This window comes from Ostrinia furnacalis, unplaced genomic scaffold (assembly GCF_004193835.3).
Source record: "Ostrinia furnacalis isolate ACB-3 unplaced genomic scaffold, ASM419383v2 OfSCF0077, whole genome shotgun sequence".
Taxonomy (NCBI): Eukaryota; Metazoa; Arthropoda; class Insecta; order Lepidoptera; family Crambidae; genus Ostrinia; species Ostrinia furnacalis.
Genome location: NW_021130316.1, coordinates 277,674 through 296,440, shown reverse-complemented (window position 1 = coordinate 296,440; position 18,767 = coordinate 277,674). Strand labels below are relative to the sequence as shown.

General features: G+C 42.6%; 1 protein-coding gene across 2 annotated transcripts; it reads left to right on the top strand.

Annotated features, from left to right (window-relative positions):
• LOC114351028 (serine/threonine-protein kinase 40) lies at positions 1–18,253 on the top strand. Of its 2 annotated transcripts, XM_028302072.1 has the most exons (11): positions 1–37; positions 191–527; positions 913–1,056; positions 2,540–2,773; positions 5,156–5,288; positions 6,955–7,135; positions 8,566–8,659; positions 9,119–9,307; positions 10,085–10,251; positions 14,369–14,539; positions 16,119–18,253. In XM_028302072.1, the coding sequence occupies exons 2-11, from the start codon at positions 201–203 to the stop codon at positions 16,249–16,251; spliced, it is 1,773 nt and encodes a 590-aa protein (XP_028157873.1). In that variant the 5' UTR covers positions 1–37; positions 191–200; the 3' UTR covers positions 16,252–18,253. The 2 variants fall into 2 exon arrangements, with proteins under 2 accessions (XP_028157873.1, XP_028157865.1); XM_028302064.1 differs by lacking the exon at positions 1–37 and having other exon boundaries at positions 44–527.
• The last annotated feature ends 514 nt before the right edge of the window (positions 18,254–18,767 follow it).

Below are 18,767 nucleotides of genomic sequence, written 5' to 3'. Positions count from 1 at the left end.
AACGAAAAGCTGTCAGACATTTTCGTTTCACAGACAGGTAAATAAATGACAAAAATTTCACTTTGCACTTTTTGTTCTTTACCTCGGTTTTCTTGACCTCATAAGTATCCAAATTTTAAGCTAAGTGTATAAATAATATTAGTCTTCGTATTACGCTTCAGTGAAGTGAGTGGTTATAGATATATTGCAGTATAAACGACATGGACCCCGAAAGACCTGAGAGCAGTTCGAACCATGGAAAGAGGACACGACCTTTACTCCTGCAGCCAAGTCCGAAGGTGGCTAGGGTGTCAGCGTACGCGAGCACGTCCTCCAGTGGGGTCCTGAAGGGTTCTAAGAAGATAACGCCTAAGAAAACGAAGATTACATATGATAACAATGATGTGCCTGCACCTGGGACCCCAGTGCCTGATAAACACGTTCGTAAGGCTGGCCCTTACCTACTGGGCCCCAAGCTTGGCCCCAGCCCTGTCAAGAGCATAGTTCAGTGTCTAGCCAGGAAGGAGAGGACAGATGACTTCTATCAGGTTAGTAAAATGTGATCTAAATAGTATTCTATTTCCTATTACTGTTTCTAATATTGTGAAATTGAATTGCAATAACTTGATGACAAATTTTGAACATAAACTGTATTATGAACTGCTCATACTGTGCTTAACATCTAATCTATCCAATCCAAAGTAAATTTTTAGTAGAGGCACAATAAAATAAATATGCAAATTTTATCGAGTGATGTACATTGAGTTTAACACTGCGCCATCTTATGTTATAATAGGTGTTATCTTGCAACAAATTATGTTAACATTGTAGTTTGATATAATTTTACCATAATATCATATTGATGCTTATTTAATTTGTATTTTTATTACCATGTTATCCCAATGCAACTAATGTTACTCGTTTTAATTTTAGGTAAAAATTCTAACACTAAAGAATGAAGGTCAAGCTGAAACCCAAGATGACAGGCAGGGTAAGATGCTCCTCCACACTGAGTATTCCCTGCTGTCTCTGCTGAAGGACCAGGACGGTGTCATACATCACCATGGCCTTTTCAAAGTGAGTACACAGTAGTAAGATAATATAGAGTAATACAGTTGTAAGATCTTTGCGACTGTAATTTATTTAGTGAATTTGAATCAGTTGCCTTTGCATTTATTGCTGTGCTTTTATCTAATCCTTGTGTTTGAATATCATAAGTCTATTTGCTAAGAATAATTTATGGTAGCAGTAACATATACAGGGTGTCCCGTAATGTAACGTCAAGCCGGAACTGGGTGTTGAGGCAAGTTGTGCTGGTTATCAGAAAAATATAAAAAAAAATCTATGTGGCATATTTTAAAAATAATAGGCATTTAAAAAAAATCAAAAAATTCTATTCCAAGTGACGGTCCTTTTACTCGTGTTGCCACAAATCTTCACTTTTTCCAAATTTTTTTTTTGTTATGTAACCCTGAATAATGCTTCTCTAAATTGTTATCAAAATTACAAAACCAGCTGCTCCAGCTTGGATGAAAAAAATACATTATTCTCAAAAAAAATTTCAAAATAAAAATTTTGCCTAGTTTAAGCTGACTGTACTGAAAAAAAAATGTACTACGCGAGTGTGGCAAGTGACGTCATAATTTGGCGCATTTGGTTACGGTTACGGATATCCATAACATCCCTGCTAAGATGGCCCTCTCCGTCCCGCTCATACCTTTTAAAATGGCTTCTCCACCTCACTTAAGCCAGAAACTTAAATTTTGAGCACATTAGAATAATAATTTTAACCAAGGTAAATAAAGTTGAAAACGGGACTATTTCCAAAAAACCAAAAATTGTCGACAATTATAGCAAAAATTTACCAAGTGTTATACCATTTTGGAATCCTTACTAAATGCGCCAAATTATGACGTCACTTGCCACACTCGCGTAGTACATTTTTTTTTCAGTACAGTCAGTTTAAACTAGGCAAAGTTTTTATTTTGAAATTTTTTTTGAGAATAATGTATTTTTTACATCCAAGCTGGAGCAGCTGGTTTTGTAATTTTGATAACAATTTAGAGAAGCATTATTCAGGGTTACATAACAAAAAAAAAAATTTGGAAAAAGTGAAGATTTGTGGCAACACGAGCAAAAGGACCGTCACCTGGAGTAGAATTTTTTGATTTTTTTTAAATGCCTATTATTTTTAAAATATGCCACATAGATTTTTTTTTATATTTTTCTGATAACCAGCACAACTTGCCTCAACACCCAGTTCCGGCTTGACGTTACATTACGGGACACCCTGTAGAATGCATTTTATAGTCAGTATCTTTAGACAGTCAGTATTTTTATCCCTAATTAGAGATTAGTAAGGTTTAAGAATGTTATTGTTTTCTTCATCCACTGAATCTATTTTGCATCTTGAATAAAAATATACATAATTAAAGTGATAATAAAAACCCTAGGTCCCTAAACCTAAATTTTGTCTATACTGTTTTGTGCAAATTATTGATTTATAGCTGAACTTGTTACTATGTACCTGGTATTTTACTCCCTCCCTTTTCATTTCCAGGATCATGCATTAGAAGAAATACCCAACCCCAATGGTCCAGGGTTCATATACACTGGAAGAGTCAGGCAACGGTTATTCCTTGTGTTAGACTGTGTAACGTCACATCAGTTCAGTGAAAAGGCCTCCGAACTGATCAACTTGCAGCAGTACGTCACCAAAGTCAAAAAAGTTCCAGAAAAAGAGGCCATATTGATATTCTATGATATTGTTAGGGTTGTTACTAATTTACATAAGGTAAGATTTAAAAATGTATTTTTAATACTTAAATTTATGATCCTACTTATTAAGTAACTAGCTTTCCGCCCGCGGCTTTGCCCGCGTGGAATTTTGTCTGTCACAGAAAAACTTTATCGCGCGCGTCCCTGTTTCAAAAACCGGGATAAAAACTATCCTATGTTCTTTCCCGGGACTCAAACTATCTCTATGCCAAATTTCATCAAAATCGGTTGCGAGGTTTAAGCGGGAAAGCATAACAGACAGACAGACAGAGTTACTTTCGCATTTATAATATTAGTTGGGATGCCAGTTTTCACCATCAATCACTAATTTTTAAGTGACCCCTATGGTAACACATAACAGAAATTTTGTTTCAAAAGGGCAAGGTTCGAAAATATCCGATATTTATTATAAATATCAAAATATCGGATATTTATGATATACAGGGTGTTTGGCGCATCGTGTGCCAAAATGATTTGGCGGATAGAATGGGTCATTTCCTATATTTTCAGCCCCCATAACACGTTCCATGCCAGGCGGCTACTTTTAAATTAATGTTTTTAGTAATTTCACCAAAATACCCAAATCGCATCATTTAATTTCGATTTAAAAAAAAACTACTAGGCGCAGCTCTAAAGTAAATATTTTGTTTTGACGTGCATTAATGTAGGGTTGCATCAGATCTAAATTTACTGGCAAATATCATCTACTTTTTTTTAAATTCAGCTTTGAAGTTTTCCGAAAAGTTAAAAATGGACTGAACAAAAGGGGCTATAAACACAAATTTCGCAAATCAGTCCGAGTAGAGTCAATGCACTAATTTAAGAAATTTGTGAAGTTGTTGTTATTATTTAAACAAGATTAGTATACCGTTTGAATGAGGATAGACTAGAGAAGTTTTGATAAAATCCGAAGATCGCTACCTCTTTTAAAAAAAAATTTATACCTATGTAAACTTAAATGTTCAGTCCATTTTTAACTTTTCGGAAAACTTCAAAGCTGAATTTAAAAAAAAGTAGATGATATTTTCCAGTAAATTTAGATTTGATGCAACCCTACATTAATGCACGTCAAAACAAAATATTTACTTTAGGGCTGCGCCTAGTAGTTTTTTTTTAAATCGAAATTAAATGATGCGATTTGGGTATTTTGGTGAAATTACTAAAAAAATTAATATAAAAGTAGCCGCCTGGCATGGAACGTGTTATGGGGGCTGAAAATATAGGAAATGACCCATTCTATCCGCCAAATCATTTTGGCACACGATGCGCCAAACACCCTGTATATCCGATATATATCAACTTTGATATATATCAATTTTGTATGATAAAAAAGACAAAATTTTGTATGACAAAGCCATAGTATTATTTTATTGTATTATTCATGAATACTATTGCATATGTGTTACATAAACATGTTTTTAATGTTTTTAAAACTTAAAATCAGACAAATAAAGCAAAAACATAAAATATCTTTGAAATACGGCAAAATCAACTGAGAAAATAAAAATCTTATGTCAAAAAGTACAAATACAGTAACAAATTTTAAAAGTTGATATATATCATCAAAACCGGCTTGATATATATCGGATATATATCTGATATATATCTTGATATAGTATATCCCTTGATATATATCCGGGTCACTTAAAAATTAGGGATTGATGGTAAAAACGGGCATAAGTCTTCCGCGAGTATACACGCGCCCTGTCGAGCGCAAAGTGCAAATGAAAAATGTAAATCCTCTATGAAAGAACCTTTATGAAACTGCTTCATTTTGTTTTACTTACTTTAAATAGTGACTGAGTTTCTTGCGCTGCTTCTTCTCAGCACTGGCCCATTTATTGTCCTGAAGCAGTGGTAGGGTTAATACTGGGACGTGTAAAAGTGCTTTTTTAAGCCTATTTACAGAAATACATGAGTTTTAATGAGTTTTTAAACTTTATTGCAGACAATACTACTTAAAATTTACTTAAACACTTCTTCTTTTCTTGTCGACATCAAACCTACACAGTGTCAGCCCAAAACTCTGCCACAAGAGTGGCGTTGTCAGCAGCACTCATCAAATCCTCCTGAGTGCAGTTGCTTGGTCACTCAGGGCACGACATCAAGTCATATGATCAATACTTACTTTAAACTTTAGGGGCCTTCCATAAAGTACGTCACACGAATTTCATGACCCCCCTCCGTCCTTGTCACAGGTGGTCACATTTCTGATACCCCCCCCTCCCTAGTGTGACGTCACATGTTTTGCAATTTCACATCGAAAAATTATTAAATTAACAGCAGTTCCGACCCCTCCCACCCCTTGTCACACCATGTCACACTTTACAACCCCCTCCCCCCCTCTTTACGTGTGACGTACTTTATGGATGACCCCTTATAGTACAAAATGTTCCAGAGAAACATAGTGCACCGAGACCTGAAGCTCGGCAACATAGTGCTGAACCAGCGCACCGGCCGCGTCACCATCGCCAACTTCTGCCTCGGCACGCACCTGGGCAGCGACCGCGACCTGCTCAAGGACCAGCGAGGTACAAGACTGTTTATGTAAACTATACTCAACATCAAATAAACCGCAACTTCCACGACGTGAACTTTAAAGATTTTCTTCTGACACAATCATGGTGCCCCAACAATTTTGGTGTTATTTGAAAGCCCAATAAATAAACTTAAAGAAAAACACATTTAATTTCTTAATAAACGTTTAACATAAACTATAAATGTGACTTGAAAAATAACCTCACTTGGGGCTCACCTCTGGGATCAATTAGACCAATTTTTATGGTTATGAAAACAAATAATGATCTCACGTGTCCTCTTTAACAGATGGATAGCGATTAATCCCAACTTAACAGTTTTATAGCCATAAAAGTTGGCTCTAGCGTAACTACCTATTTTTTGAAGAAGTGTCTCCGGATCCTTCTAAAGACACTTTTTTGTGGTAAAAACCTTTGCTTTAATGAAACGAAGCTTAGAACTAGGCTTTTAAATGATGCCAATATTGGTGGGAAGTCGGGATGCATACGTTTGAAAGTGCTTGTCGCGGGAGGTGCGATTTATTTGATGTCGAGTGTATTTCCTGATGGTTAATGGACAAATAGTGCAAATCATCAGGTCATTAAGTCTCTACCGCAGGAACATGATTCTCTGTAATGTTTAAGTACGTTTGGTGTAGTGGTTCGAAACGGACTACTAGCTATTCCTGAGGTAGCGGGTTCGATTCCCGCACAGTACAAACATTGGTGTGCATGAACATATTTGTTTGTATTGGACTGGGTGTTTTCTATGTATAATAAGTATGTATGTATTTACAAAAAAAAAGTATTTAAGTACGTTTATATTCGTTGTCTAGTACCCATAGTACATGCTTTGCTTAGTTTGGGACTAGAAGCGCAGTGTAAAATGTCTAAGGATATTTATATTTACCAAACGCTTGTAATTCGCATACTTGTCTTCTGAACGCCTTTTACGACGTTCGCGTGAAGAGTGGGAGTGAACCTATTCTACTCTTCTAAAACCGTACGGCAAACAGCGCCGACCTTGGTACAACTGGCAGCCCTGGCCATTTGAGGACTAAGTAGGCTTTTTTCTCTAAAAAAGCAAAAATGTGGTCATTGCTTCTTTGACAGGTTTCTGTTTAAATTATTTTTCAGATTAAATGGGGTGCCCTTTGATTGCGGGGTTTTGGGCACGAGCCCAGTCTGTCAGTGGGGCAGTGCGGCTCGACTTTTAGCCTAGGCGCAAACCACCGATTTCTAGTCGGCCGATAGTTGGGCCCAATTCTGATTTGTATGAAAAATCAATCGGTGTAATGTGCGCACTTCCATACATGCCCATACTGATTAACTGCCCGATTAAACTATCGACCGACAATAGGCTAGTTTCCTAAAAAAATTTTTTAGTCCGTCATGTTTAATATCAAAAAATATTGGTCACATATATTTTTATTTGTCAATCTAACAAATAATTACATAGTTATGGTGCGTTGAAGTTCCGCACGACGTCACAACGTGCGGCACTTTTATGCACGCATTGACGTCACGGGCCTCTTCTTATTAACTTTGGCGCGCTTTATCTTTAAATTTTCATTAGTTTGAAAAAGTGAAAAATACGTGTAGAGTATTTTTTGATAAGTTAACTGATGGACTAATTAAAACTCTTGCTTTTTGACCCAGGAAACATCCCTATTGTCCCCAGGCTCCCCCGCCTACATATCGCCCGACGTCCTGCTGTGCAAGCCGTACCTGGGCAAGCCGTCGGACATGTGGGCGCTGGGCGTGGTGCTGTACACCATGCTGTACGGCCAGTTCCCGTTCTGCGACACCAGCCTCACGCAGCTCTTCAGCCGCATACAGGCCGCCAACTACAACATACCGCCGTGAGTGACCGCAGGCTCCTCGCCTATATCCATTCCCACGATCCCTGCCTTCATCCATCCTCAGAATCCCCGCCTAGATTCATCCCCAGCTCCTTGCCTAAATTCATCCCCGGGCTCCTCGCCTATATTCATTCCCGGGCTCCTCGCCTATATTCATCTCCAGCTCTTTGCCTAAATTCATTCCCGGGCTCCTCGCCTACATCCGTCCCCAGGCTCCCCGTCTATATTCATTCCCGGGCTCCTCGCCTACATTCATTCCCGGGTTCCTCGCCTACATTCATCCCCGGGCTCCTCGCCTATATTCATCCCCGGGCTCCTCGCCTATATTCATCCCCGGGCTCCTCGCCTATATTCATCCCCGGGCTCCTCGCCTATATTCATCCCCGGGCTCCTCGCCTATATTCATCCCCGGGCTCCTCGCCTATATTCATCCCCGGGCTCCTCGCCTATATTCATCCCCGGGCTCCTCGCCTATATTCATCCCCGGGCTCCTCGCCTATATTCATCCCCGGGCTCCTCGCCTATATTCATCCCCGGGCTCCTCGCCTATATTCATCCCCGGGCTCCTCGCCTATATTCATCCCCGGGCTCCTCGCCTATATTCATCCCCGGGCTCCTCGCCTATATTCATCCCCGGGCTCCTCGCCTATATTCATCCCCGGGCTCCTCGCCTATATTCATCCCCGGGCTCCTCGCCTATATTCATCCCCGGGCTCCTCGCCTATATTCATCCCCGGGCTCCTCGCCTATATTCATCCCCGGGCTCCTCGCCTATATTCATCCCCGGGCTCCTCGCCTATATTCATCCCCGGGCTCCTCGCCTATATTCATCCCCGGGCTCCTCGCCTATATTCATCCCCGGGCTCCTCGCCTATATTCATCCCCGGGCTCCTCGCCTATATTCATCCCCGGGCTCCTCGCCTATATTCATCCCCGGGCTCCTCGCCTATATTCATCCCCGGGCTCCTCGCCTATATTCATCCCCGGGCTCCTCGCCTATATTCATCCCCGGGCTCCTCGCCTATATTCATCCCCGGGCTCCTCGCCTATATTCATCCCCGGGCTCCTCGCCTATATTCATCCCCGGGCTCTTCGCCTATATTCATCCCCGGGCTCCTCGCCTATATTCATCCCCGGGCTCCTCGCCTATATTCATTCCCGGGCTCCTCGCCTACATCCGTCCCCAGGCTCCCCGCCTATATCCGTCCCCTGGCTCCCCTCCTACATCCATCTCCAATCTCCCGCCTACATTCATCTCCAAACTCTCCGCCTGCATCCATTTTCCCCGCCTATTAGATCCAAGCAGCTTCCAACTGGCCAATCTAAGAATCATTAGGTGTTCAGCCATAGACGTCTTTTGTTTTAAACGAAAAACCGAAAACAAACTTAAAATCGGACATGTAAGTTCTGATCTTTTAATTTATTTTCAGGGATGGCAACTCAGTGCAAGTGTCAGACAATACGGTATTCCTTATCCAGAGGCTCCTAGTAAAAGATCCAAAGCATAGATTGTTGGCAGAAGAGGTAAGTTATTCGTTTTCAAATCGTTAGCATTTTTCACTTCGTACGCGTGGACCTCGTAAAATCTGTTGTTGGATATTATGTTGATAGATGGCGTTTCACGGCTCCCCCGCATGAATATTTACGAACGTCAAAAACAGTAGTTTGTCCAGCGCTGTAGATTTTAACCAATGACGATAGATGGCGCTTTTTAGACACGTCTTTTTTATTTGTTGAAATTTATTTGTCACATATCGTCATAAATTATAGCCTATATGTTAATCTGGGTTATAAACAATAATACTGTAAGGTTTCAACAAAATCCGTTCAGTAGTTTTTGCGTGAAAGAGTAACAGACATCCAAACATCATGACATCCAGACATCCAAACTTTCGCATTTATTATATTAGTACGATTAGTAAGATAAGAAGTAAGAAGAAAACTAAGACAATTTATTTATTAAAACAACTAATATATTTGTAGGTGCTAGACCAGCTCTCCAGCATCATAGCAGCATACGTAGTTGTCCCCAATCCCCCCGAGGACCTACAAGTGGTCCCCGACATCCCCTTAGACGAGGAGCCCAAGGACAAAAAAGAGCAGTCGAATGAATTGGACAAGAAACCGTTTGTGAACATCCCCGAGAGTAATGAAAGGACACCGAGTGCTACTGTGAGTATGAAGGTCTTCATAAGTAAGCAATCCAATCCTCTTAACTCCGACTACCTCATAAAGGTAGCAGAAAGGTGCTGGATGCAGTGCGCTACCAACTTGGCGATGTGGAAATCATTCGAGGAGGCCTATCAGTGGACGTCCTGTGGCTGAAATGAAGATGAATCCTCTTAATTTTTCAGAGGCAAATAAAGATTGGGGAGCCCTGATGTTCGTATATAATGTCCCTTAGGCTTTTATAACATCTAGGGTGAGTGGGCAATTTTACTCTGCCGGCACAATATGGCTTCACGACTTACGAGTATTTTATCTTTTACGATCACGGGAGGACACGGTCGTGAGGGTATATTTTGATATGTCTAAGCTATGAGAGACACTTATTGCGGCTCATTTTCGTTACACCATATAACACTTGATTTATTAATTGAAGTATGTCATAATAGGCTAGTTTCTTAAAAAAATTTTTTTAGTCCGTCATGTTTAATATCAAAAAATATTTTTATTTGTCAATCTAACAAATAATTACATAGTTATGGTGCGTTGAAGTTCCGCACGACGTCACAACGTGCGGCACTTTTATGCAAGCATTGACATCACGGGCCTCTTCTTATGAACTTTGGCGCGCTTTATCTTTTTAAATTTTAATTAGTTTGAAAAAGTGAAAAATACGTGCAGAGTATTTTTTGATAAGTTAACTGACGGACTAATTAAAACTCTTGCTTTTTGACCCAGGAAACATCCCTATTATGTAATTTAAGTGTATTTTTCCACCTCCAGGAAGACCTAGGCGTGTTCTGCGTGCCTCTGCCGGACTTCCTCGCGCTAAACTTCCCGCCGCCGCGCCCCGCGCCGCCCGCGCCCGCGCCCGCCGCCGCGCCCCGCCAGCTCGCCGTGCAGAGGGTTGGGAGGGACGCGAGGCCATTGTTACCCTGCGAGATAGCCAGGTGAGACTGGTGACGCCAGTAGGTGAGGTGCTCCCACAGGCAACCACTGGCGTCACACCAAGATTTAGGCGTTCACTAACGTCACGCCAAGTCTTAGGAGTATATTTCCCGCCGCGCTCGCCAACACGCCCCGCCAGCTCGCCGTGCAGAGGGTCGGCAGGGACGCGCGGCCTTTGTTGCCTTGTGAGATAGCCAGGTAGGATAATGGTGACACCCCTACCTGCTGACGTCACGCCACATCACCGCGCAAAAGGTAGGGACAGACGCGTGATCGCTACTGATCGGTACGGAGGCACCCTAACCGATGACGTCACACTAAATTACCGTGCAGAGAGTAGAAACAAATGCACTTCCACTGCTGCCTTGCGAGATAGTCAGGTGACAGATTAAAGCGACTAGAGTATGGAAACACTCCACCTGGCTGTCCGTACACAAGGTGGAGAAAGACGCGCGCCTGTTGTTACCTATGGAATCGCTAAGTAAGTAAGTAAGGGAGTATTTTAGAACACTTGGGTTATAGGAGCACCCCACCTGCTGACGTCACACAAAATCACCAAGCAGTAGATGGACATAGATGCACGCTTGTTGCTTTACCAGATAAGGTAAAGGGATTAAAACGTCTGAGGTACTTAGACGCTCCGCCTGATGACGTCATGCTAAATCACCGGGCGTATTCTGCGTGCCTCTGCCGGACTTCTTAGCGCTAAACTTCCCGCCGCCGCGCCCCGCGCCGCCCGCGCCCGCGCCCGCCGCCGCGCCCCGCCAGCTCGCCGTGCAGAGGGTCGGGAGGGATGCGCGGCCATTGTTACCTTGCGAGATAGCCAGGTGAGAGAGAATAACGAGTCCATAACGTGACGTCAGTAGGTGAGGTGCTCCCACAGGCAACCACTAACGTCACATCAAGACTTAGGAATATATTTCCCGCCACGCTCGCCAACACGCCCCGCCAGCTCGCCGTGCAGAGGGTTGGGAGGGACGCGAGGCCATTGTTACCTTGCGAGATAGCCAGGTGAGACTGGTGACACCCCTACCTGCTGACGTCACGCCACATCACCGCGCAAATCGCCAGGTGCTGAATTAGAACGACTGAGGGTACGAAGGCACCCTAACCGATGACGTCACACTAAATTACCGTGCAGATAGTAGACTAAAATGCACTTTTGCTGCTGCCTTGCGAGATAGTCAGGTGATGGAAACACCCCACTCACGTCGCTACGCTAAATTACCGTACACAAGGTGGAGAAAAACGCGCGTCTGTTGTTACCTATGAAATCGCTAATTAAGTGAGTATTTTAGAACATTTGGGTTATAGGAGCACCCCACCTGCTGATGTCACACAAAATCACCGAGCAGAAGGTTGAGATAGATGCACGCTTGTTGCTTTACCAGATAAGGTAAAGAGACTAAAATGACTGGGTTATGGAGACGCCCCGCTTGCTGACGTCATAATTAATCGCCGTGCTAAAGACCTAGGGTATTCTGCGTGCCTCTGCCGGACTTCTTAGCGCTAAACTTCCCGCCGCCGCGCCCCGCCAGCTCGCCGTGCAGAGGGTCGGAAGAGATGCTAGGCCATTGTTACCCTGCGAGATAGCCAGGTAAGGGAGTAGTAAATTGGCTAACGCCCAGTAGGTGAGGTGCTCCCACAGGCAACCACTAACGCCACACCAAGATTTAGGCGCTCTCTGACGTCACGCCAAGTCTTAGGGGTATATTTCCCGCCGCGCCCCGCCAGCTCGCCGTGCAGAGGGTTGGAAGGGATGCACGGCCTTTGTTACCTTGCGAGATAGCCAGGTGAGATAATGGTGACACCCCTATATGCTGACGTCACGCCACATCACCGCGCAAAAGGTAGGGACAGACCATAAAGTTAATATTCCTTCGGAATAGAGCAACAATCACGAGCTGTCAAACGAAACCAAAAATGAGATGTCATTTGTGTGTGTAAATATAAATCCCACCAAAAACATTCTGTAAAAAACTAGCCAAGTCTCGATGGAGCTGCTTGTTTATCTCTAAAAAGTAATGAAATCTAGACAAAGTCGTGCCAAGTCTATGGTNAAATCTTTGCTTACAACTTAAATTAATGTTTAAAGAACATAATTATCACACTTAGTGCTTAAAATTCTAAGCGCATTCACAAAAATAAAGCTAAAGTTTGGAGGTGTCGATTTCAATAAATTTACCTGTGAAATGAATATTTTGCGGGATTATTTCTCTGGTTTACATCACAATCAAGGACGGAACAGGTCACCATTGTATTACAATAAAAAAATTCCAAAACTATACAGGATTTTACGAAATTTTTAGAAAAAACTGTGATTTGAAATTCTGCTTTGTGCCTCTATGTGTCACTGCCTGTCAAATCTTTTGCAAAAATGGTTCTATTGACGTGACGATGATAGCATCACACATCTCTTTTTATCACACAGGGTTGCAGATAGTGACATCTCGCTCGCTCATTCTTTGTTACTCTATTCCGAAGGAATATTAACTTTATGGGACAGACGCGCTTGCTGCCTACAGCAAAGCTGCTGCTTCGCCAGGTGATAGATTAGAACGACTGGGGATATGGAGGCACCCTAACCGATGACGTCACACTAAATTACCGTGCAGAAAGTAGGCCGCTGCTACCCTGTGAGATAGCCAGGTGAGACATTAGTGCCCCTGGGGTAGTGAAAAACCCCTCCTGTTGAAGTGTCTATACCCAAAAACCGCGCAGTGACAGTAAGACATTAGCACGAATGGGGTAAGAGACACTCCACCTGCTGACGTCACGCTCAATCACGGAGAAGAGAGCCCGCTGCGCCTTGCAAGATTGTTATTCATACGGTGGGTTAGTGACGTCACCCTAGGAGTAAACTTTCCGCCCTCCGCGTCCGCCAACACGCCCCACCAGATCACTGCAGAGGTTGGGGAGAGATGCTAGGCCGTTGCTGCCTTGCGAGATAGCCAGGTGAGACTGGGGTCCATAACGTGATGTCAGTAGGTGAGGTGCTCCCACAGGCAACCACTAACGTCACACCAAGATTTAGGCGTTCACTAACGTCACGCCAAGTCTTAGGAGTAAACTTCCCGCCACCGCGCCCGCCGCGCCTGCTAACTCGCCCCGCTAGATCACTGTGCAGAGGGTCGGGAGGGACGCTAGGCCGCTGCTGCCGTGTGAGATAATGGTGACACCCCTACCTTCTGACGTCACGCCACATCACCGCGCAAAGGGTAGGGACAGACGCGCGATCGCTGCTGATCGGTACGGATGCACCCTAACCGATGACGTCACACTAAATTACCATGCAGAGCAGACAGAAATGCACTTCCGTTGCTGCCTTGCGAGATAGTCAGGTGATAGATTAAAGCGACTAGAGTATGACAACACTCCACCTGGCTGTCCGTACACAAGGTGGAGAAAGACGCGCGCCTGTTGTTACCTATGGAATCGCTAAGTAAGTAAGGGAGTATTTTAGAACACTTGGGTTATAGGAGCACCTCACCTGCTGATGTCACGCAAAATCACCGAGCAGAAGGTTGAGATAGATGCGCGCCTGTTGCTTTGTCAGGTAAGAGATTAAAACGACTGGGGTATGGAGATACCCCGTCTGTTGACGTCACGCTAAATCATCATGTTAGGACCTAGGTGTATTCTGCGTGCCTCTCCCGGACTTCCTAGCATTAAACTTCCCGCCGCCCGACATCACGCAAAATTACCGTGCAGCAGTTGGTAAAAGATACGCGTTCTCGTAGAAACTACTAATTAGGGCTATCGTTTTTATTCTTAACAGTTGGCACCCCTGGCGATTGACAGGAACTTACTCTACAGTGGCGCCATCTTGATGAGTGCAAATGCGATTGTCCTCCTACCACTTTCGCGCTCACCAGTTGGTGCCACTGTCTTCGCTACTAGTAAGTGACAGGACCTTACTCTACAGTGGCGCCATCTTGTTGAGTGCAAATGCGATTGTCCTCCTACCACTTTCGCGCTCACCAGTTGGTGCCACTGTCTTCGCTACTAGTAAGTGACAGGACCTTACTCTACAGTGGCGCTAACTGGCGAGCGCTAAAACGGTAGCCCTGATTATTTGAATGTTTTACAGTAGCCATACATTATCAACCTTATTTCCAGATACCAGCACATGTTCACGAACAACCAGCAAGGCAGCCAGCCGCGCGCGGAGCCGCGTCCCGCGCCCGCGCCCGCGCCCCCCGCGGAACCCGCGGCCTCCCGTCTCCGAGCGTTGGCCCAGCGCATCCCGAGGCTAAATGCGCACGCGCCCGACTTCAGGGTTATACCTTGGTAAGTTCAACTTCAGTAAGGCGGTTATCACACTGCGCCGCGCTCCGCCGCGGAGCGCGTGATTTTCATATAAAAAATCACGCGCACGGACGCGTCGTCAGTGTGAAGTGCCGCGCGTGTTTTCTATACAAACTGAGGTACTTGCATACAATGATTAAATCTGTCGCCCCGCGCTCCGCGGCGGAGCGCGGCGCAGTGTGATAACCGCCTAAGGTCAGAGTAAATACAAACGAGTAGGTCATCTTCATAGAGGCGCACGGGCGCGGTTTGTGTGTGAGCGCCACACAAACCGCGCCACACTGACAAATACGATGCGCACGCACACACTGACAACATTTAGCGGGGATTAGCGAGGAGTCAGTGTGTGCGTGCGCGCCGCATACGTATATTGGCGCGCTCACACGACCTTCACGCGGCCGTGCGTTTCTATGAAGATGACCTACTCATTTGTATTTACTCTGGTAAGGTGGACCGACGATCTGGTAAAGGTCGCTGGAGGTGCCTGGATACGAGCGGCGCAAGACTAGTCTTTGTGGAAATCCTTGGGGGTGGCCTTTGTCCAGCAGTGGACGTCTTTTAGCTGAAACAAACGAACGAAGTTCAAGTTAACTGTATAGTTAAAAGATTTTGAAACATCAAATGGCGAAGATCGGAAATAGTAATCGGCATTGATGGCAGCGCCCTCCTGCAAATGACATTTCAGTGTTTTCCAACGTGGAGAAAATCGGAACCAGCGATCCGGTTTTCTCCACGTTGGAACGTTGGTTAAAATTAACTGTGCATTTTACATTCATAGACTATAAAATCATTTCAGCAAACGCTTCGCCCTAGGTTTTCTACAATGATTGGTCCTGCTCGCAATGTAAGTGCTTCTCTCACGGCCTTCATCAGATCGTCGATCCACCACACATTGTATTATCATACAGCTAAAGAACTGATAGGTGATATAGTATCTTCTGTTACAACCCGATCCAGAGCCCCGATTACGGTAATTTTTAACGTCAACAATCCAGACACGCTTCTCGATTCTGCGATACGATTGGTCGTTCAACAGCGCACGTCAGCTGTTTTGACCAATCGTATTGCAGAATCAGAAACGCATCAGAAACGCGTCTGGATTGTAGACGTTAAAAGTTACCGTAATCGGGGCTCTGTTAACCTGGCAGCTGTGACGTCACATCGACGCTCTGGCATGGATGGAGCAAACGCGGGAAGGTATACAGTTAGCTCGATCGGGTAGCAGGTACTTCCTCCAGAAGTGATTTAGCCAAAAGTGACAAGATCAAACTTGCTTGTTGCAATTTCTTACAGAACTTGCGCGCAAAAAGCAAATCTAGTATGTAAATCATCAAACTTCTAACGCTCGTAACTCAGTTCAGACTGAGTTTAGAGGTATACTTGTCATAGTAAGTTTGGTTTATTACACTATTTTGTAATCAAAAAACAAAGTTTGGTCGATGGCCGCGCGAAAAAAAAAAGACGCCACCTTCCATACAAAATCTGGCATTGCCATTTAGAGTTACAAAATTATAATCTTACTATCAATGGAATATTCTATTTACTTATTTATTCTCCCCAGGTCAGAAAGGAATAGAATCGACAGGTCATGGGATAACGAGTACGTTCTTCGCTTACCCGTACTGGATTTGTCTCGAGCGCGCGCGCCCGCGGCCCCTAGACGCGACCCACGCCCCGAAGGCGAAGAACAGTGACAGTGACGTTGACAGTGCGGTGACAGTGACAGCACAGTGATAAATGGCAGTTGAAATGAAATGAACTCAAACCCAAGATTTATATTTTCATCTACCGGTACCGTGTAATGGCTATGCTCACGTTACATAGGCAAACGTGGAAAAATAATACCCATAGAGGAGAAGAAGAAGAAATGTTGATAGGTCTTTGCCAGAGAAATTTTAATGGCCCAGTTACACTATGCGTGAACTTGATCAAATCGGATAGTGTAGACCAGTGTTTTTCAACCTTTTTCATGACGCGACCCCCCTAGCATGAAAAATTTTTTGCGACCCACCGACCGTTCGCTTTTTTTCATGCCTTTTACGAAGATGTTGTAGGGACCGAATTCTTCAATCTATACAACATTTATGCTTTTGCATAATTACATTTCGGATAAATCTAGCTTTAAAACTTTACTGTTTTTTTTACTGAGATAGTTTTTACGACCTCTCGCGACCCCCCTATAGAGGCCCACAGGTTAAAAACACAGTTGTAGACACACAGTTCCGTGCGTGTATTTACGCTTGTATTCGATCAAGTTCGCGCATAGTGTAACCGCGCCATAACTCTATACGCTTCAGTGGGACAGTCCATCAAATCTGAAATGAATTGACTCTCCAGTTGTACTTTTTAACAAACCCTTTCAATAATAGCTATACAACTACTACAGAATATTGGACCAATAGTAACCAAGGCACTTAATATTCATAAGTTTACTTTAAAATAAAATTTTACTTTACAAAATTAATCTTAATTTGAAATGAATTAAATTTTAATAAAATATTGAATTATATTTAAGTAAGCTATCTGTGAATCAGATCTTGGAAATTATGATAAAATAATTATTTCCATCTATGTATATAAAATAAAAAATGGCCTACACTAAAAATGTGTTTTAAAAGGTTTGAGCACTACAGTTTTATCTTCTTAATGAAAAAAATATTGTAAAGTATATTATAGGTCTTAAAATCATGTCACCTTAGCCCATATATGCCCAAAACTATTTAAATCTCAGATTTTTATGTAATTTGGCATATTTACAGTTTCTTTTATAGGCATCGCAAGAGAACTTGTACCATTTGGTCGTTTTCGTGCCTCTGGGCATATATGGGTTAGTATCAACCCCTATGCTTATAAACAATGTGTCTGTAATATTTTTCTGGCTTTCTTCTCACTCATATTATTTTTATCTGTACTTATTAAACACCTAGGACAATGTTTGTAAGTCAAAGGGTATATTTTTGCCAAGTAAACATAATTTAAGTAGGTAATTATTGTGCACTAGAATTTAACACACATAGAAATGCATTTGGCATGTTTGTACATAATTATCTAATATTATTACTGTTTGAGTAATCTACAAGGTATTTTATTATTTCGCCAAATAATGTGATTGTTGTACAAAAACCCCGTTAATCACAGCATCGAAATATCACTGCCACTATATGCAAATTGATAGGAATAAGATATTGTTATTAATTTGAACCCTTAAGCTAAGTTATAAAGTTTCATTTGCATTGGGAACTAACGTTAAAAGGGCACCATCACACTCAATACTTGTATGATTGATTTGGTCCTATATGGGATTATAATTACGAGTAGAACTGTGTTAAATCTTCTTAAGTGTGAAGAAATAAAAAACAGCCAATTTAATGACCTAAGGTGATAAAAATATTAAGTGTGCGAGAGCCCTAACCCCTTGTTATAAGCTGTACCAAGTCTGATGTAACTTTTACGCTAGTAAAGTAGGATAAATGTCGGCATTACTACTGATAAGTTGTTTTTGGTTGTAGTGCGGTTATTTTTTTATTCTTTTAAGTAGCCTTAAAGCCTAGTCTACATTACGGCACATTTATTGTATCGCAACAACGTTTCGGTATAAGGTATCGCCACTGTAAAATAGAATGGTTTAAAAGTTCGAGAAGTCACCGCGATCTAAACTACAATCAGCGCCATCTGTTGAGCAAAACTTAACACGTATTAGTTACAAGACCACGGAAAAAGTCAATCACGAGGGAACAGTGTAGTGTAGTTTTTAGGCGTGTACCTTGTACCGACGATATAAAGACTATATTGGCTTGCAACAAGTTCGCGTGCGATTGCCGTCTACCCTCGTCTTGCGTATTTTTTATTTTGTATATTTTTATTATTTAGTTGATTAATGCAACTATTCTTTATTTTTGTAGGCATTGTAAACTTAATTGGTATCGTCCATTTTGTAAATGTGTTAGTAAGTATGTTTTATCGGACCGCCGATAGATGTCTTTTTTGTGTTTGTATTAGGAATTAGAACTTATATTCGTCGATTGTATGGAATCCTTTATGTGAATCTTTGCGAGTAACTACCCAATTTTATTAATGCTTGCTTAATATGTATCTATGTTATATTACAGGGTAAATATGTTTTGTATTGATTTTAAATAGTTCTGTCTGATATATTAGTGCCATCAATTTGTTTTCTTCTTATACATATATTCAAATATGAAGTATAAGA

What these genes read in the sequence shown, in the direction of transcription:
- LOC114351028 (XM_028302072.1), top strand. Translation starts at nt 201, where the DNA reads ATGGACCCCGAAAGACCTGAGAGCAGTTCGAACCATGGAAAGAGGACA. An exon ending in ATAGATTGTTGGCAGAAGAG is followed by an intron (nt 8,660 to 9,118) that starts GTAAGTTATTCG and finishes ATATATTTGTAG; the next exon opens with GTGCTAGACCAGCTCTCCAG. An exon ending in TTACCCTGCGAGATAGCCAG is followed by an intron (nt 10,252 to 14,368) that starts GTGAGACTGGTG and finishes CCTTATTTCCAG; the next exon opens with ATACCAGCACATGTTCACGA.